The sequence below is a fragment of the Erythrolamprus reginae genome, chromosome 1 (assembly GCF_031021105.1).
Source record: "Erythrolamprus reginae isolate rEryReg1 chromosome 1, rEryReg1.hap1, whole genome shotgun sequence".
Classification (NCBI taxonomy): domain Eukaryota; kingdom Metazoa; phylum Chordata; class Lepidosauria; order Squamata; family Dipsadidae; genus Erythrolamprus; species Erythrolamprus reginae.
In genome coordinates, this window is record NC_091950.1 from 92,632,103 (window position 1) to 92,654,105 (window position 22,003).

The 22,003-nt window shown below is 32.5% G+C and overlaps 1 protein-coding gene across 10 annotated transcripts in view; it reads right to left on the reverse strand.

Moving 5' to 3' along the window:
- The window catches only part of GPHN (gephyrin), a 255,398-nt gene that overhangs the window by 59,779 nt on the left and 173,616 nt on the right, over positions 1-22,003 (reverse strand). For 6 of the 10 annotated variants that reach the window (XR_011559728.1, XR_011559726.1, XM_070759242.1 and 3 more), the window contains one exon: positions 20,459-20,593. Coding sequence is in view for 7 of the 10 variants with exons in the window: in XM_070759242.1 (XP_070615343.1) it covers positions 20,459-20,593 (135 nt within the window). In the remaining 3 variants the exon portion in view is untranslated. Of the gene's footprint in view, positions 1-6,400; positions 6,458-20,458; positions 20,594-22,003 lie in introns of all 10 variants that reach the window. The other 4 variants (XR_011559725.1, XM_070759271.1, XM_070759216.1 and 1 more) reach the window with 1 other exon arrangement.

The following is a 22,003-nucleotide window of genomic DNA, read 5'->3' on the forward strand; positions in this document are numbered from 1 at the left end:
GGCTCAAATGTTGAGCACAGAGAAAACTTTGCAATTTAAAAGGCTTTGTTTTTTATTTTTTTCCCTAAGATTTGAATGAAAAGGAAGAATTCACAGTGGAATGCAATGCTGTTAGATTGTTATCAGGTGAAACTAAGGAAATGAAACTTTTTGCCACATATTTAGGCTAAAAACCTCAAAGAGATTTCTTGTATTGAATTCTATCAAATCCTATGACTTAAAAGCTTTTCCAGTGACATTTGCCAAAATGGGAAAGGGGAGGAATGACTAAATTTCATTTTAATGACTAAAATTTACAAAAATTATTCTGTGTGTAATTTCACTAGGCAATATAGGAATATTATTTTGTGAAGTCTGACAAAGTTTGAAGCCAGACTTTGTGAAGTTTTCGCAAGATAGTGCTTGGATGTTGCGGCATTACTGGCTATGTTTCAATATCTCAATGTGGTCAGCCATGGATCAATTTTGATCACTGTAGGGAGGAGGATGGGGAGTGGTTGCAAAATCCTTCTGAAAAAATTATTTGAATCCTCAATGGGATGAGAAACATAGGTTTCATTTAAGTTGTGTGTGAGATGTATTTCTATTCTGATAAGAAGGATTAGAGCAGTGGATCCAAAAGTGGAGCTCACGTCTCATAGGGGGGGAAATTTTTTATTTTTAATGGGGGCAATTGGAACCTTGCTTAAGCCAAGCTAATAGCCTTTTAGGCTTCCTATGTGTGAGTAGGAATTCACTTTCTGAATAGTAAGACTTATATATCACAGGGTTGGGCGCCAGGATTTCATTCATTCATTCATTCATTCATTCATTCATTCATTCATTCATTCATTCATTTATTCATTCATTCAATTTTTATGCCGCCCTTCTCCTCAGACTCGGGGCTAGTTACAACATGTTAGCAATAGCACTTTTTAACAGAGCCAGCCTATTGCCCCCACAATTCGGGTCCTCATTTTACCCACCTCGGAAGGATGGAAGGCTGAGTCAACCTTGAGCCGGTGATGATTTTAGAGATTTTTAGGTGGGGCATAGCCAAAAAAAGGTTGGGAACCACTGATTAGTGTGTTTTCTTTTTTTAAGCTACCGTAAGTAGATGCAACCAACTGACAGCTTGGATATGCTTAGCAATCTGACTACTTTTCTATTTGTATATCTGACCAAAATTCTATAAGAAAATTATTAAATAATGAATGAAAAGAAAGGTAGTGATAGCCAACTCCAAAGACGATTCTGGTGGACTCATCTCTCTCCTGTCCAAGATTATTAGTAACAACAATCCTATGGGAAGGATCCCTGAAGTCAGAAGGGAAAAGGTAACATCTCTGATGAAGATATCTGCTCAGATAAACTCTTCCCATAACTCCAATAACTATACAGGAAGTTTTCCTATGGGAAGAATTCTATAATTTTTTTTTTTTTACTATATTTATACTTTTTATACTGAGTATTAGCTAGCTTGAGAGCTAAGAGTATCGTTATCCTAGAAATTGGAAAATAATATCAATCTACTGAAACTTCTGGGACTTTGCTTAACCTCTCAAATTATTATTCCCTCACTCCTCTACCTATGAGGAATAAAGCTGCAGTGAATCTCTAGAGCCCTGGTTCCCAACATGAGGTCCACACCCCACAGGAGGGGAAGTTTGATTTTTAATGGGGCAATTGGAACCTTGTTTAATCCAAGTTAATGGCCTTTTAGGATTCCTCTGCATGTGTAGTAGTTCACTTTTTTAATAATTAGCATTATATGTCATGTGTGGGGGGGTGGAATCAGGATTTTATAGATGCTTGGGTGGAGCATGGCCAAAAAAAGGTTGGAAACCACTGTTCTAGAGGGAATAGCTGAGAGAGTTCATTTTGAGAACTGGATAGAAACTTACTAAGGCAAACAACAGAAACCTTCTATTTCAATCAAAGTAAGGAAATTTATAACACTAAAGAAGACATTTTGTAATGAATTAGGTCAAACAACCTTGATAACAACTTGAATGAGGTGAAGATGACTCCTATATAGCTCATATGATTCCTGAATACAATGTTGTTTATCTCAGTAGGCAGAAACATTCATTCATTCATTCATTCATTCATTCATTTTCCATCATAGTTCTGTTATGAACCTTGGGAGTGAACATAAAAATAATAAAAATCCTGGGTAAGGATTAAGAGGGGGGGGGGGAGGAAAAAAAGAAAAATACATGGTAAACTAAAAGAAGAAGAAAAATCAGTGAATAAGATGGATATTGCCTATCAGGACTTCAGCAAAGCCTTTGATACGGTTCCCCATAAAGAGCTGATAGATAAATTAGTGAAGATTGAACTTAATCCCTGGATAGTTCAGTGGATTTGCAGCTGGCTAAAGCATATCAGAGGGTTGTTGTTAATGGCAAGTATTCTGAGCAGAGCCTGGTTACAAGCAGTGTGCCCCAAGGGTCTATTCTGAGTCCCATTCTTTTTAATATGTTTCTGAGAGACATAGGGGAAGGTTTGGTAGAGAAGGTTTGCCTATTTGCCAATGAGTTTAAAGTCTGCAATAGGGTTGATATTCCTGGAGGCGTCTGTAATATGGCAAATGATTTAGCTTTACTAGATAAGTGGTCAATGCAATGGAAACTGCAGTTTAATATTTCCAAATGTAAAATAATGCACTTGGGGAAAAAGAATCCTCAATCTGAGTATTGTATTGGCAGTTCTGGGTTAGCAAAAACTTCAGAAGAGAAGGATTATGGGGTAGTGATTTCTGACAGTTTCAAAATTTAATTCTGAATGGGTGAACAGTGTAGTCAGGCAGAAGGCAAAGTAAGTAGAATGCTTGGCTGCATAGCTAGAGGTATAACAAGCAGGAAGAGGGAGATTGTGATCCCGCTGTATAGAGTGCTGATGAGACCACATTTGGAATACTATGTTCAGTTCTCACCTACAAAAAGATATTGACAAAATTGAACAGGTCCAAAGAACGGCTACAAAAATGATGGAAGGTTTTAAGCATAAAATTTATCAGGAAAGACTTAATGAACTCAATCTGTATAGTCTGTAGGACAGAAGGGAAAGGGGGGAACATTTAAATATGTAAAAGGGTTAAATAATGTTCAGGAGGGAAGTGTTTTTAATAGGAAAGTGAATACAAGAACAAGGGGGCACAATTTGAGGTTAGTTGGGGGAACTAAATTGTAGGGAATTTCTAACAGGCTTTTATGACCCAGTAGAGTTAGATCAATGTTAACAAATTAACAAATAAAATTATCAAATAATTATAAAATTATTATCACGTTTTCATTATGTTGCTGTTCTAGACACAAATCTGTGATATTGTGATCAATAGATATACAATGAATAAATTGAATGAATGAATGAATAATATGTATGGGCATTGTTGTAATATATATATATATATATATGTCAAATGTTTTTAGTTGTCGGCTATGAATAAATTAACTGCCTTGAAATGGTCCTGGGTTGGGTCTAGAGGCAAAAAGGAGCTGTGACGTTCCTTCAATATACCAGGGTGATCCGACATAAAAAAACATATATATATATATATAATCTATCTATCATCTACCTACCTACCTACCTACTTATCCATCCCACCCAAATCCCTAGAGGAAATATGGTCCTGATTAGACTAGTTCTGTCTCAGTTTATTTCATCCTTGCAGTTAAATTTGTAACAAATGCAACGAGCCAGTGGAAGGGATATTTAGGTCAATACCTCCAAATTGTAATTTGGGCCACAATGGTCATTGCATACAGGTACATGGTTCCTCCAGTCAGTGTTATTTTTTTAACTGATTGACCAATGGTAAACATAATAGACTCAAACTGATTTCCGATTGAATAGGAAAAACCTATATAAAGACTGGCGTGTCACAAACAGAAATAAAATAATACAGTAGAGATAATATATAGTAATCAGGCACTACATGCACTTGTTATTAAATTCTAATGCTCTAGAAATAAAACATTAAATATCACAAAAGAGCATATTATTTATTCTTCTGAGATATTATATGTTGTCTAATATTCACATAATCCACTTTCTCCCTTAGTTTCAATCTATTATTCTACAGATGTTTTATAACTTCCATCTTCAGGTGACATGGCTACTGCCCCTTCTGTTAGATTGGTTTGGTGCAACAAAGCTGAAGGAAAGCAGGTTCAAAAAAACTGGGCTAGCTTATTTATTTTTTAATTAGGAAATAATTGCACACCAGTTGAATTTGGAGACAAAAAGAGGTTTCTTAAATAGCAGCAAGAAAGTAACTAATGATCAATCATTTGGGGGAGTGGTGGTGTATCATTTTATGGTATAAAACCTGAATGAGAAAAAGAAAGAGGACAAAGAAAAGGGGGAAGAATAATGGGATGAGAAAACAAACCAATCCAATCACATTTGGTATTACTAGCCAGCAAAAGTTTATTAAAAATACGTAATTCAATGAGTGAAATCGTATATTTACTTGGAGAGAACATCCTTTGACATTCCCATCTAGGTGATCTCTGAGCTCCTCCACCTTTTGGTGGAGCTATATGTAAACATCATAACTGAATTGAAAAAGCCACCTATTGTCTTTTTATTTTCTTTCTTTCCATTTTTAAAAAATTGATAATACAGTGCAACACATTTCTCATAGCATTTGTATTACATGTAGCATAATAAAAAAAAGATTAGCCTTTTGTGAAGATAAAATATCATTTGGTTAAAATAGCAACTATTTTTTAAAGTGTAAATATTAGTAAGCAAATACATATACTTATAGCTTTTGGTGCACTTCTCAGTAGTCATATATTGATTTCTAACCATCCGAGTGCTCAACATTTTCAGAACATTTTTAGTACATTTTAAAAAGAGTCCTCATACAATTTTTATAAGAGTAAGATTTCTGAGTAATTATCTTTATTTCATCCTTGTGTTTTGTGCCAATAAATTCAAAAACCAAAAATATGAACTTTAAAATATTGCATTCATATTTTAGCAAGAATGTATAAATTTCTAAAAATACAATTTGGAGACTGATTTCTCATGGGTTGTTCAATGTGGATTTATTTATAATGGCTAACATGGCATTATTTATTTATATAAAGCATCAATTAATGAACACAATGTATACCTCAATTTTAATTCTTGGAAAAAAGAATCCTTAGAGAAAGACATAGAAGAATGTGATATTATCATTAGTATAAATGTAATAGCATTTTAGTTTTCATTAGATTCAATTTTTTGGAATTGAATGTGGGAAACAAATGCATAACTACAATTTTGTCTTCTTCCTCTTTATGTTCAGTGCAATGTCACTTTTACAGAGAGCAACTCTATTGAGCAATATTAAGAGAAATAGTAAGGTGGCTTCTCTTTGAATAAGGGTGATATACACGCACACCACACACACAAAAGAAAATAATTTTCAAGACAGAAAGCTGAAATGGCAAGAAAGTGCAAACAAGAACAGAAACAACTTAGTGCTCCATGTGGTGCAAAACACAATTAAAGTGAAACGCTTCAAAGTTTATAAATAATAATTACCTATTTACACTGCTGAATATTGTCAGGATAACTATGCTGTGAGCTTTTAGCCTTTTTATAATCCAAGATATTAAACATATTTCCACTACCTTCATTGATTTGTTAGCCACTCTATAAGAATGTATAAATTAATATCTTAATGTTATACCACACAATAACGGAGATTAGTCATTTAATGTCTAATAATTTATGATTTATGATTATGATTTATTTGACTTGTATGCCGCCCCTCTTAAAAGGAAATTTATTAAATAAATATCATAAAATCTCTATTTTTCATTTAAATATATGTGCAAACATGTGTTCACGTTTGTCTAATTTATTAATATACAAGTATTTTTGAAGATTAAAATCTAAGTGACTAACCCAAAACTACAATCTAGTTAACTTTCAAACTGAAGAAAAAGTCTATTGAGATACACTTGAAAGTGTATTCATTTAAACTATCTTTTTCCACTTTAAAGGAATCAGACTAACTCCTTTACTGCAATTAAATAAGTTTAAGAAGATGGTAGATTACGCCTCAGAATCTTTCTCTACCTAGAATGAAAAGAAATTTGCTAACTTGCCATCTTAAATGTTCATGATTCTAATCCAAAAACAAGATAAGGAAGCTAATTTCTTTTGCAGAGGTACAGTATGATTCAGAAATAATAGTTTGGCAACTTTCCTTTAGCTAACTGAGTTATGAAGGCTCTTGTACAGCACAGAAACAAATAAAAAGTGATCCCACAGTGATTTTAAAAAGTGAAGTAAAAATAAGTGGAATGGTGAGAAATATTGAAGCCCCTCCCTCTTCCTTCCCTCCCCACTCCCTGTAAAAAAAAAAGTGTAGGCTATATAATAAAACTTGCAAAATAAAATTTAGAAACATATTTACTTTGAGGGATCCAACTCTACTAGCAACTCCTTTGCTTTCATCCGGGCGTCTAATTTGCTACAATGAGGGAAGATGAATAAAAAAGACAGAAGAATAAAGAAAAAGTAAACTTAAAAAAAATTCCACACAGTCAATTAGCAATGCATGCAAGACATTACTTTGACTTTCTTACAAACTTCTAGGGAACAAGGACACAGAATCTTATTTCTGGATCACATGATGACTCGTTTGCGGAGTTCTTTCTTTTTTGTAACAATGCAGGTACTAAAACTGTACACACTGTATTTACTAATTATTGTTTTAATAACACGTAGAATGCCGCAAGAGTCTGGATTTGATTCATGAAGCATTGACAGAAATATAGCTGAAATGTATGAAACTGTGCCATGTGCTATAATTTAAGCACAGCCCTGATAAAACTTCTATTGTAGATTGAACACTTAGCCCTGCTAAATATCATGAGTAATGATTGGCAGAATATTGTACAGCTGCCCCATGTTAAAATAAAATATCAGCCAACTGGTTCCCAGTTAAATAATTTTGCTGCCCAGCCAGAAAATTTTAATGCCATACCAAATGCTACTTAACAGTAGCCAAGACACATCTATTTTTTTTACTACTAGCCTCATTGTATCCTACACTATGCAAAGCAATTAAGAAATAATTTTGTTGTTGTTTATCAAAAGCTTGGATTTCTAACAAGGAAGTTGAAAACTAAATAGAAAAATATGCATACATACATATACATACATACACACACACACATACATGACAGCATAGAATTTTTATTGTATCTGTTTTGATAGAATATTGGAAACAACCCTCTCCTCCCCAAAGTGTAAAGGCTAACATTTGTATGGTATATCACAACTTGAAGGAATTAAAGCTACACAAAAATGGTGAAACATTCCCACTAGAACGGGATGGTTAACAAATAAGGTAACATAATACCAAAGCCACAAGTTGATCTTGAATTCTAGAATTTCTGATAATATTTTGATAAAGTAGAAAATTACAACGAAAAGTGAAGTTCACATTTCATAAAAGGATAAAAAGAAAGCTGAACTAGTTTTGTGCACTAATAATAAATAGGGAGATAGGGACTTCAATCATTCAGTTAAACAACTTATGAGGGATTTTTTTCTGTGCCTTAATTCCTCATTTATAAAACTGAATTATTTAATCGTGTATATCTTGATTACATATTAATAGATGTAATATATGTAAGGATAATAAGGATTACATATTAAAAGATGTAATATATATAAGGATAAGTTGAAAAAGAAATTCAGAAGTGAAAATCTTCATTATTTTATTTCAGATACTACTTTCTTAATTTATCTCGTTCAAAGATAATTAAAGAATATAGAAAGGGTGTAATTCAATATTTATTTACAAAGACCTATACACTACAATTATGCATGTACACAATGGGACTCATATTGAAAGAATATTAGGTTTAAAATAAAAAAAAAATAAAAAATCCCACGAGATAAAGCAATAAAAATATATAGGTATGTGTACTGAAGCCTCAAAATATGAAAAAATAAGCTGAAGATTTTATTCAAAAAGTAAATTGATCCATTAATGTAATATTTTCCATTAATAATTTAGATATATGGCAAGTTAAAAGAAATAACATATCACTGTCTCGATAACACTAGTTACTGGGCCTCAGATCTTGCAAATGAATGAAGGACACATAGCCTCTGTCATCTCAGGTAGAAAATGAAGAGGAATATGGTAACTTTTTCATCAGGTTAAGCCAGAAATAGATTTAAAGGCAGCATTAAGGTGCTACATACTGTATATTGTATTTAGATAGATGGAATCAGAGATATTAAGATTTGCCATGATGTATACATTTGTACTTCACTAAAAGATGATTTGGAAATCAGAGGATGAATTTCTCTAGATTAGGGATATAAAATGTATTCATTCTTTTCTACAGTTCTGCAGTTTAAATGTTACTAACTGCAAAAGTGCACATGAAAACATAAAACTCAATGAAGGCATTGGGGACAAGACAGTTAGAGAAAAAATAATGTAAGAATTACTTACCTTTAAGCTAAAATTTTATGGTACGTCTACTTCTGCATACTGTAGCACTCCTTCACTTTGTATCTTGTTAACTGGTTAATCTCCTTTATTAGAGTTTTAAACCATTGATTGCCATTGTTCTGGCAGCTATGATCATATTTTGTTCTAGATGCCACCCAAAAGACTGAAAAAAGTTCAACCTCCATTGCATCATCTGTGGTGAAAATGGCGGTAAAGTCTCTTTCTCTCCAAGGCAATGGATGAGGTTTTAAGAATGATTAATGCCCCAACTGCTTCTTTTCAAATGTCAGTCAATATGAAAATGTATGCAACTGAGAACAGGAACTCTCAACTAGAAAAACATGGGATTCTGACACATTCATAACATTGGAAAAAGCTAATAAGGTCTTGGAGCTTTAGAATCTTACTCTTGTCATTTTAATTTGTTCATTCAAGTATTAGTAGAAAGTACTTAACATGGTTAACATAGAGAAAATCTATTACAGGGAATATTAAACCATCTAGAAGATTATCAGCTGAATTTTGAAAGAGTAAAACATATTCTTTCTTCTCCCATGTACTCTTGACAAGATTTGGGAGTTTCTCAAAGCTAGAGAGAAAGGCAAATGCAAACATGATTAATTTTGAATGACTCTTCTAGATAACTACAAATACACGTATAAAACAGAATGTTTTGTCATGAAGAAAAGGAACCTATAATCTTAGGACTTTTGGTCTAATATCAGATTAGACAAAAATCTAATACAGATAGTTCTTGCTTACTGACCACCTATTCAGCACCATTTGAGGTTTGCTGGAAAAGACTTACTATGGGTCTTTAAAGTTGATGTCACTGCAGCATCTCCATAGACATATGGTTGTGATTTGGGTGTTTGGCAACGGGTACACATTTATGATAGTGACAACATGCCACAGTCATGGGTTTGCCATTGCAAATTTTCACAGGCAATGGAGAAGCTAGCAGGAAGTTGCAAGTTGCGGTCATGTGATCTTGCATTATTGATTCAGGTGATTCGCTTAATGACTACAGCCAGAAATGATGTAATAAATTGGCCTGGTTTCATTTCACCTAGGAAACATGATACTTAGTGACAAAGTTGCCAATCGCAATTGCAATCAATGAGTACTACGTATATGAGATTAGATACAAGATATTTAAGATTCTATTGACAGTTCCATGTCTGGGATGACTATATTTTTTACTGTTGATCATCGGCTGACATCTCTTGAAAGCTTATATTATTATATCATTTTCAACAGAGCAAACTCTTATCTCTTATTAATATGCTTTTGCTTACTTTGCAATTAAGCTTTTGAAATATTTTTCTAAAGTTAGTTATAGAATATAGGGTAGTCCCATTTTTTTGATGACAGTTTTATACCAGTAGTACTTTTTTAGATTAAAAATACACATCTTTATTATAAATACAACAATAAATCTGTAAAAAAAAATTATTACTTTTATTTATCAAGGAATGTTTTATATTAATCTCTATAGCTGAATGATGAGAGAAATAAATAGATTTCTTTTTATTGAATATATGACATCAAGCTATTATCAACTCTTAGAAATCACAGAGATACATTTGTCTGTAACAATCTATCCATAACCTAGTCATGATCATCAGTGATGTCACAACACGAGCTTTCTAACCTTCTTTCACCTTGCTCCAAGAAGCACTAACCACAATTGTATCTAATACATTTCTAGACTAATATAAAAAGGTGTGTATTTATTTATTTATTTCGCACTTTATCAGATATATATATCATGGATCCCTTGCCATAATTCTATGAGACCTATATAACGGTTTTTACTAATCTAGAAAAAGATCTGGTGTTCTGTTAGAATTACACTGACTTCCTTAATATGTTTATGCTAAAATTTGATACCATGTTCAAAAACAATTTGTCTGAAAAGGCATAGAGTTTCCTGCTTGGGAGCAGACAGAGGACCTTTGGCTTCCCTTCCAATTCTGTTCGGTTATTCTGTTCTGTTGTTCTGTTATTCTTTCTATGATCACATGTATCAATCCCACCAAGCCCAAAGAAAGTCTGGAATAGTACAGATTCTTCTGCCATGGACAGGGATTTGGACTAGAAGACTCCAAAGTCCCTCCCAATCCTATTGTTCGATGCTTTAAATCTTATCAAAATTGTTAAGAGAGTAGTAATTGGCCAATTTCCAGGATAACACAGGCAGGCCTAAATTTAAGTCACCAGAAAAAAAAATCATAGTTATCATTCAATTTGCTGAGCTAAAATATGGCAAACCAAACTTGGTCTGTGTGCCTCAGAGAAGTTCTAATACTCAAATAAGCCACTTATTTCCCTGCATATTCTTCTTCTACATTTAAAAATAAAAAGATAAAAAGTAAAAAGTGGAAATCTTCAAAAGAAAAGAAAGAGTGATACAGTTTTCTTAAGATCAAGATGCATAAATATAGATATTGTAGGATAAAAGCCATCTATAAATAAAAAACTAAAATTTAAACAAGAGTGTTTGTTATAAAAGTTTCACAACATACAAAGCCAAGATTTTAAAACTGCAATAAATGATTTTAATTAATTAGATAAATGCAAAATAGCTGCTCTATTCATCTTGAAAGATAACAAATTATTCAAGTCAACTTCCATAAGAACAGCAACAAATACAGAATTTGATACATTAAATCTGAAATTTAGTATTTTTGAAGAAAATATTCTGCATATAGCATGTTTGTTTTCATTATGTCATTAAATATTATAATACAATCACAATTTCAAAACAATAAAAATTCTGATAGTTATTTTTATTATAGAAATTGGCTAGTACATATAGTATTAAGTATGTAAAAGTAAAAAGTTGAGGCTGTAATGTTGCTATCTTATTCTACTGCACTAAAACCAGCTGGATGTCAGTGTTTTTCTTCGCCCCCCCCTTACCCTTCACTTCTTTCTCTTTCCTTTTCCTCCCTTTTCCTTTCATTTTCTTTGGTATTTTATATCTTGATAAACCTATTAAAAGATAAAAAAATCTTAAGAGCTTTCTTTTCATAAAACCTAAGAATATCTGAAGAAATTTTATTTAAATATGATTGAAGCAAATACAAATTAAGGTAAATTATAAGGTAATAGATATTTTTTATAATTCATACATATTCATATTTCTGAATTAGTATGGAATTCAGCTAGATTATAGCTAAAGAAAATTATGTAAGAAATTAGATAAAGCAATATGAATGGAATATATGCCATGTAACTTCAGAAATAATTTAGAGATTATTGTCTTAATATAGCTTAATGTGACTTTAAAAGACTATTCAGAAAAATAACTACCATATTAAAATATCAATACTCTATTATTAATATTAATAATATTAATAATATTAATAATATTCTATTATTAATATATTATTAATATTGATATTAAAATATCAATATACTAACACATAATCCTAAAATAAAACACTGTAGTTATGTGTAAAAGACAATATTGTTTTGTACATCAATGTTATAAAAAATGATATTCTCTACATATCTAGAGAGACACTAAGAGTATCTTAATGATTTAAAATCATTGGCATACAAATCTAATTAAATAAATAAATAAATAAATAAATAAAAAGAAAAGTTTACATTTATCCCATGCTTGATAGATTCAAAAATATAATAAAAAGATTAAATTGAAAAATACAACATTCAATATATTGAATTAATATTTGGACATTTGAAAATGCTTTCACAGTTCCAAAATGGAAAGATTTTATAACCTCTCCAAAGACAGAAATATGACATAATTATTGTATGATTGTTATTGGTAAGAGTTTATCAAAAAATAATGCTAGGATGAATTTTTAAGTTTCATTTTCTGTAAAAAATGAGTACATAATTATTTTAGCAATACCAAATGGGTAAGCATCATATCTGTGTTTTGCCACCATAAGAAAGAATTATTTTGCTACCCCAGTGTATATATTGGATCAGTATTTGCAATATTTATTAAAATATATATTCTGTTAAGACTCAATACAAATCTGACTAGGAATCTTAATTTTGCCATGTTGAAGAGTTTAACTGCCATAGAAGCAAGTTGTATAAATATAATTGCCAAGTCAATCAATACCGTTTCTGTTTTGCTGATGAACATTTTCCATTCCCCATCTCTAAAACAATACATGAAATAGAACATTTCTTTTCAAAATACACAATAAGATCCATACATTTCACATCCCAGCTTGAATTTTTATTTTTCTTAAAACATACTAAATAGCCTATGAGCAGCATGAAGGCTCAAAAGGGAAGACATAAGCTGGAAACAGTTAAAAAGGAAAACATAACTGTAAAATGGGTAAAAAATGTTACAAAATTCGATTGGAGGTGGCACAGAATTGAATAATTATTCTTTTATGGCTGGAATTAACCTGAAGGCAAGTATGTTAGCATTGCAATTTGAGGATGTTTTAGGAGCTTTAGAGGCATTTTAAGAACATGGAAAAACAGCAAAAATGATTGGAAACGTAATCATCTTCCACCAATAGCACAGAGTCAATGAAACTGTTCTGTGGCTTCCAGAAGATAGGAGGCCAATGTGGACTATCTAATAATTGACAAAAATATGGATGAGGAGGTCAGATTCTGACTCTCAGAAAAAGGCAGAATTAGCACCACATATTTATCTGCACCTTGTAGAAATATCTAAAAGTACTTGGATACCACAAAGCCATTGTCCTATACTAAATATAGATTTGGAAGCAGCCTATGTGAATAAATATTTAAGTTTTGCATTTCAAGTGTCCTGTTTCAACTATATTTCTATTTGAGGTACAAATAATCTTTGGGCTACAATGGCAATTGGGACTGTCATTGACTTTGATAAACAATCTGGTCAAAAAGTGCAATTCCATATGACTGCATTGATTGGAAATGACATTTCTGGCAATTTAAGTACCATCCAATACTATTTTGGTATGGCACACAGTGTCCGATAACTATAGGAACAATTTCAGTGGTTTATGTCATAATCTTTTAACTTCAATTTTTAGATTTTTGTATTTTATGAACTTCTCAGGTTTTGTCTTCTAATACTGTCCCCTAATGCAGTGGTACCTCTACTTACGAACTTAATTCATTCCGTGACCAGGTTTGTAAGTAGAAAAGTTCATAAGAAGAAGAAATTTCCCCATAGGAATAAATGTAAAAGCGAATAGTGCGTGCAAACCCATCCCAAAAATTACCCCTTTTGCCTTGTGCCGCTGGGAATCCCCGCCTTCGGACTTCCGTTGCCACCCAAAGTGCCCGTTCCTGCGTTGCAGGGACTCCCTTGAGGCTCCCCGCGCTGGGACTTCCTTCATTTTTGCCGGCGCTGCTTTGAGTCCAGAGGCAGGGATTCCCAGTGAGGGGAGGCTCAAGGGAATCCCAGCAGCAAAACAATGGGCGCTTTGGGTGGCAACGGCAATCTGGAGGCGGGGATTCCCAGTGAGGAGAAGCTCAGCAGAAAAATAATGGGCACTTTGGCTGGCAACAGAAATCCGGAGGCGGGGATTCCCAGTGAGGGGAAGCTCAGGGGAATCCCAGCAGTGCAGGAACGGACTCTTTGGGTGGCAACGGAAGTCTGGAAGCGGGGATTCCCAGCGAGGGGAGGCTCAGGGGAATTCCAGCAACGCAGGGACAGGCGCTTTGGCTGGCAACGGAAGTCTGGAGGTGGGGCATCCCAGAGGCAGTGCTTGGGTTCATAAGTTGAAAATGGTTCAGAAGTAGAGGCAAAAAAATCTTAAACACCGGGTTTGTATCTCAAAAAGTTCATCAGTAGACGCGTTCGTAAGTAAAGGTACAACTGTACTGTCATATCAATTATCCACATCTTCTTTTCAACCTCAGGCAAATCTGATATGTTATGAGTCAAGACTTTATTGGTTTATATTCGCACAATATTTTAGCTGCTCTTTTTCAACTATATTTTCAACTATATATTCCCACCAATTTTTCATTATTGGCACATTATTTTTTACAGATGTTGTAGTGAATCATTTTGTTGACTGTGTTAGGTCACTATTTATAATCAGTTTGCGCAATGTTATTCCATGAGATAAGTATTTTCTTTTGTTTCTTTCCATAATTTGATTTTTAATCATTTGATGATTTTTCAATTCCGATCTTGATTTCATTAGTTCAAATAGTGTACTCTTGAACAGCCAAAATCAAGCCTTGTTTCTTTATTTAATGTTCTAGTTGTAAGCCATTGCTAGTTTTTTATCTTTATTCACCTACCCTAAATCTTTTGTAAAAATTGATTGTACAGTTGTTTTCCTTGCCAGAATTTTGTTAATGTTTTTTATTACATATTACATTTCAATATTCATGTTTTGATACCTCTATAATCACTAATTGCATCAATGCTTGTTTGCTTTTCTTCTTCAACAGTTTGTTTCTACAGAGCAGGAAAGTAACACATACAAGTAGTCCTCAACTTATCACCCCAATTGAGCTCAGCATTTCTGCTGCTAAGTGAAAATTTATAAAGTAAATTTTGCCCCATTTTATGACCTTTCTTGCTTAACAGTCCTTAATAGTTGTTCAATAAATCACTGCAGTTGTTAAATTAGTAACACTGTTATTAAGTGAATCTGGCTTTCCTATTGATTTTGTTTGTCAGATAGTTGCAAAAGGGAATCACATGACCCCGGGACACTGCAGCTGTCATAAGTATGAACCAATTGTCCAGCGTTTCAGTTTTGATCACATGACCATGAGCATGCTGCAATGGTCGTAAATGTGAAAAATGGTCATGTCAATTTTTCAGTGCCATTGTAATTTAAAATAGTCACTAAAGGAACTGTTGTAAGTTGAGCACTACCTGGAGTGAATAGTCATTAGTTTTCTTGTTTTTTTCAGTCCAGATTGTTCAGTTTAGCTTTTGTCCAGTTGATAATTCCAGCAATGTCTACTAATTCACAGGTATGGCCTGGATATTAATGGCTTTGATGGTATTTCCACCATTCAGTTCTGTCTTTAGTCTCTTTTCTTCCTTTTCTTATTTTTTACTTGGATATAGTTCTTTAGTAATCTTTTTAACCTGTCCATTGTTGATGTTATTCAACTATTAAAAACCCAGATAAAGGTTTTATCTTGATAGCTGCTGATCATCTGACTATTTGGCATTTCAATTCAATTCCATTTCAGTTCCACTACTATTCAATTTAATGATTGCTACTGTAGCTCATTTCTCTAAGTCAAATTCCAGTGCTCTATTTGTGTTAAAAAAAATAAGATATTTGTTGGTGGATTTTGACTTCTGATTTTCTAGAAATCATTAAATCATCCATCATACAGCAAGTATGAGATTTTATTGGTAATATTTTGCTGTTGTGCAGACAAGATAATTAATTGTATTGTTTGATCACAATATAGTCAGATGTTTAGACTGGATTTTCTATTTTTATCCATATGTTGAGTCCTTCTCAAAAATCTAGTATAGGCAAATATTATTGTTTTATGGTGTATCATGATATGATGTAAGCTGTTCCAAGTAAACCAGCTTTGCAATTGGCCAATTATGTTTTTATCAATGCTGAGAGTATTAACGTGGTGCTCCAACATTTGGAAATTGCACCTAAGACAGAATTGCACCTAAGATCTTTGCCTCTCTTTTTTTGACACAGATGTTCTGCTTCTATTTGCAGGTCTTTGTACTTTGTGAGTTTCCCTAGTTCTTTTCTCTTCTAGTATCCAGATTCTGCAACATTTACTATGCAAACTTACTTACTTACTTACTTACTTACTTACTTACTTACTTACTTACTTACTTACTTACTTACTTACTTACTATTGGAGTTGGAAGGGACCTTGTAGGTCATATAGACCAACCCTTTGCTCGAGGAGGAGACCTTACACCACCTCAGACACTTTTAATTAATGTTATAAATATTTGCTATCCTTGAAGTGCTAACTTATATTAGAGTTTATTAAAAATAAACTTTTAATAAAGCATTAGTAAAGTAAAAATAATTTCCCAAACAATATGGATAGGATATGGAATTAGTAAAAGCAAGTTTACTAGATAAATTAACTCATCAAATATAAAGAGACAAAATAACACAACGGCTTTTCAATTTACTGATTTAATTCATATGTGAAAATGCTCAACTTTTTATTTTATACTGACTTAGAATAGCAACACAACGAGAAAGTCAATCCTCTAAAAATTAAATACCCCTTTGGCTAGATTAATAAAATAATGTTTAACATTAAAGATAAAAGCTTAGTCATAATGATTTTTATTGCTGTAAACTATTTTTCAAGACGCATTAAATCTAAAATTTGTACAACATAATCAAGAACATTCTTTTCTAATACAACTACTTCTTGTATTCAGTCAACTTCCATCACGTTTCCCCCTTTTTTGATGTTGTTTCTTTTGGAAGGAGAGAAAGGAATGCCAATGTATGTGTAGGTTTTATAGGATATTATGGCTTATGAGTCAGAATGCTTGGCAAATGTAGATGAGGGGATAAATTAATGTTGCACATAGTATGTCAGATTTTATTAATTGCAGTTAATAATGTGATGGTTTTGTGCCCTCCATTTTTGAATTGTGGCTTCACACAGGTATGAACACTTGATGTAGTTGTACAATACTTAATGTACAACAGCTGATGTAGTTTGCATCTTCAAAAAAGGGAAAAAAATAGATCCAGGAAACTACAGACCTATCAGCCTGACCTCTGGAAGATTCTAGAAAAGATAATCAAGTAATGAATCAGCGAACACCTAGAAAGTAATAACCAAAAGCCAACATGGCTCTGTCAAAAACAGATCATGCCATTCTAATCTTATTGCATTCTTTGACAAAGTGACAAAATTAGTGGACCAGGGGAATGCTGTCAATATAGTTTACTTCAGTTCTTCAGTAAGGCATTTGATAAAGTAGACTATAACCTATTAGATAAAGAAGAAAAATGTGGGTTAGACAGCAACACCCCCAGATGGATTCAAAACTAGCTGACCAACCACATTTAATATGTAGTGCTCAATGGAACTACATCTACATGGAGGCAAGTATGCAGTGGAGTACCCCAAGGTTCTGTTTTAGGCCCAGTACTCTTCAACCTCTTTATCAATGACTTTGATGAGGGAATAAATGGGGAACTCATCAAATTTGCAGATGACACCAAGCTGGCAGTAATAGCCAATTCTCCAGAAGATAGGCTCAAGATACAGAAGAATCTTACAGACTTATCATAATCTAGAGAGTCAAATATAAATTCTTATGTTAGTGACAATTTCATATTATGTTACAGAAAAATGGCATATAAAAGAATTATTGTTGCAAAAAAGGTGAAAGGAGAATTACTGTATAAGAATTATTGCTGCAAAAAGGTGAAAGGAGAGTTACTATATAATACTGTATACTGCATATAGAGAAGGAAAAATAATGCCATTGATGTTGCTCTATACAAAGGTAACAAAACTGTCTGTTTAGCAGATTTTTGTGCGAAAGTGTATGAGGAAGAATCATTATTAAAATTTGGAAGTACACCACAACTTTACGCCAGGGGCACTCAAATCAGATGTTTACTCTTTAGGAGGTCATTGAGAAATATGTGACTGTCAGAAAAGTACATTTAACATTTTAAAGAAGGCATATGATAAAGTGAATTGAAAACATTTTCAGATTCTGAAACAGAAATACAATATGTTTTAAGGGACTAACTCAGTATAAGATGCATGGGTAGTGAATGAGATGTGGATGTTGAAAGAATTTTTCAAAAACTTAACCAATTGATCTAGGAAAATGGGAAAAAACATGTAAAGGCCACAAAAATCAAACTATCAGGAAAATCAGGAGTAGGAACACTCTTGTCATGTAGGTTTTTAAATGAGGAGGGAGAAAGGCACATTTTGCTTTCTCTCTTTGCTCTTTATTAACATTGGAACTCTTTCTCCAGGGCTTGCACAAAGCCAACTAAAAAAAAAGAATCCCCAACATATAATCTGAGTAGGAAAACAAGAAGTTTTACAGCAAGCTAGACTATTCAAAAGTTTGTAATTGACATTCAATCTAATTTAAAATTTGACTATGTCACATGAAATCATGTTCCAATAAAGAAAGTATGTATAAAAGTGTGGTTGCAAGGAATTTCAATAATTACATTTTTACTAATTTATATAATTTGATTATTTGTATTCAATGAATACAAATAAAAAAATAGTATGGATTTTTTCATATTAGGTTGCAGAGCATAGAAATCCACTTTATTTCAGTGTGCACGCTCAATATCTTTTTAAAAAAATAACAATTATTTCAAATTATCTTGTTCATCCAAACTTACATAAATCCTTATTTTAATGGATTTTTTGCTTAGAAGACTTCAGATACAAAACTAGAAAATAACTTTTTAAAAAAATAGACAAAAGACATTGTACCCGAAATTGTCCTGACAAATCAAATTGATTAGGTTATTTGCACCTATTTATGTCATCTATATAATATGGTAACAATGCAAATTGATGAACTGAACCCAGATGACACAAGTTGATGAAAATATGTTATTTATGGATTTAACAATATTTGATTCTGAATAACCATTAAACTGAGGGCTTATTATACTATTATCTTGTAGTATATCTTAATTTTGAAAAGAAAAAAGGTTAATCTCAAAACTAACAAGAAAAACAATTCAAAGCTCTAAAGGATTAATTAAAAGCTTGAACACATTGCTATATCATCTACTTTTGCTATTCAGGAATATAAGTATTATCCAACATATGAAATACATCATAACAAATGTCAGAACATTGAAAAAAAGGTAAGTTAATAGCTTGACATACCTTAATATTGCTTGCAGAAATAAATAAATAATAATAATCACGAGAGATTTTTATTTTCAAAGAACCATGAACCATTTCATTAGATATTTTGTTTTTTGTTAAATATGCTAGTATGGTATTAAAAATGCCAGAAATAAAGCCTTTTCATGTAAAAGAGTAAACAGAAGAGAATTCATGTTCCAAGAGAAGCTATATATTTTACTAGATTTGCTATCTGTCCAAATTTGTTGTGTACACTGTATTGTAACCAAGTACATTAGATTACTTGCAAAAGTCCTGAACAATCCATGTGAAATAACAAATGTGTCATTTCATAGGCTGGCATTAAAACTTTCCATATAATTTAGAGTTTCCAAAGAGAAGGCAGCAAGTATCCAAGTTGGGGCAAAACTGTTGTCTTGAAAATGCTTGAAATACAGGTAGTCTTCGACATGACCATTCATTTAATGATGTTTTGGAATTATGGCAATGCTGAAAAATGTGACATGATCTGTCCTTAAAGTGACAACCGTCATATCACAGCTGGGTTCATGTGATCACCAGTTGAAGTGTCCTTATGGTCACATAGTCATTATTTGGGATCTTCTAGCCAGCTAGACTCACTTAACAATTGTGGTAAAATGGTTGTAAAATTGGGTCAGATCATGAGATAACTCATTTAATTACCATACTGCTCAGTGACCAAAATTCTGGCCCTAATTGTGGTGTTGGTAGATGACTATCTGTACATTAATAGGACAATGAGGCAGAAGATCCCACAGTTTAGGTGTAAATATGTTTACAAAAATAAACTATTTCTTTAGTTCTCTTTTTCAAGAGCAATTTTATGGATTAATAGAGCCCTGCAAGAAATTCACAACCACATACTTGATACTGCAATAACAAAAGAAATCATTTTAAAATATATCACTACAAACAGATATGAAAATTAGCAATTTTAAAGCAAATAAACAGCAGTAATTTAAATATATAAGCTTTTATACACACATACATACACACACACAAACACACACACACACAAACACACAGAGAGACACACCTCTACCTATGTATATATAATATATCACTATTTTCATCTCTTGATGATTCTCAATAGTACAAAATCTTCCATGCAAGCTACCTTTCAGCAGCAGAAAACATTATCAAGATAGTTCCCACCTCTGACTGAAGTCAAGCTGCTGTACTTACTTTTGGTGTGGGACAGGAAGCAGTAGAGAGGCGAGAAGTAGCTTGGGCACGAGGGGATTCTGAAGGGGTAGTGCTAAGTGAGGCCGTGTCTCGTGGAAGCACCTGAACGCCACGAGATATGATGGAATCTGGAATCTAAACATGAAAATAAATTGAAATTAAATCTATTTGAAATTATGTACATAATTCATAAAATAAAATATTTCATACATAAATATAGCTTAAAGCTCTTTTCGGAGCTGAAATTAGTTCCTCCCTCTCTTTTTTCTTCAGAAAAGATGTCAGAAACTTTCTTTTCAGTTAGCATTATTTAGAATGATTAATCCATTTAACTAGTTATAATATGGAATGCACTACTTAATAAGTAGGAAAAATTAAAATCTGTTGTCTTCTGTTGTTTCTTAAAACACATCTTTCTTTAATCTAACCAGGAGTCCTAAAAAATTTGCAGAAAGCCCCATGATTGATTGGGCAACTTGATTGGCAATTTTAGTCAAGATTGATTTGAACTGAAAAGCTGAGAGAGAGAGAGAGAGAAAGAGTGAGGGAGAGATAGCTCTTAGGCCAGAGGTCTTCAAACTTGGCAACTTTAAGATTTGTGGAGTTTAGGGAGATTTTTTAAAACTAAATTTACTGATATTTCCATTCATAAACACTACATAAAAGCCTTTCTTTCTGGTTGCCAATTCCAGAGTTTTGGAGGGTAGTGATACATAGATACCCTTAGTGACAATCATTAAGTGTTGTACCACATTATTCTTGACAAATGTATATTTTATTTTATGTACGCTGAGAGCATATAGATCAAGACAAATTCCTTGTGTGTCCAATCACACTTGGCCAATAAAATTCTATTCTATTCTATTCTTAGGCCAAAGAATGAAAATATCTGGCATTTTCTGAGCCAGGTTGCCAGGATACTATATTCCTTGGTGACACCATGCAACTTATTAATAGTATCTGATCCCTGCTGAACCGGTAGCATTTAAATTTACTTCATCATTTACTGTGAATCTTAGTCATCTATGACTTTAAAAATGGTTTATATTTACAAAAATGTATTAATGGTTACAACCAGCTGCATAAAAAACAATAACAAACATGGAACATACCGGTAAATATTTAAAAAAACAAATTAGGAAAATACACAGGGCTGCAAACAATATAATTAAGGAAAAGATATAATATTATCACCAAGTCAATTAAGAGATAAAGTGACAGTTCTGCTCTGTAATTAGTTCTATTTAATTTATTAATGGTAATATGAAATGCAGTCAAGAAATTTGCATATTTGACTCCTATCCTAATTTAATTAACACAGTTGAATTGATCTTCCTACTTAAAAATATATATTATGAAACTATACAGAACATATTATCACTATAGTGGAAATTTTTACTCTAATTCCATATTACTGAATCCTATTTTGGTAATTAAAGTATGTTTTCTTAGGGGTTCTTATTTTTTGGTTAAAAAATCCTTTTAAGTATTTCCCTCATAAGATTTGTATCTACATGCATCTTATATTTTATGGAAATCTTTTTA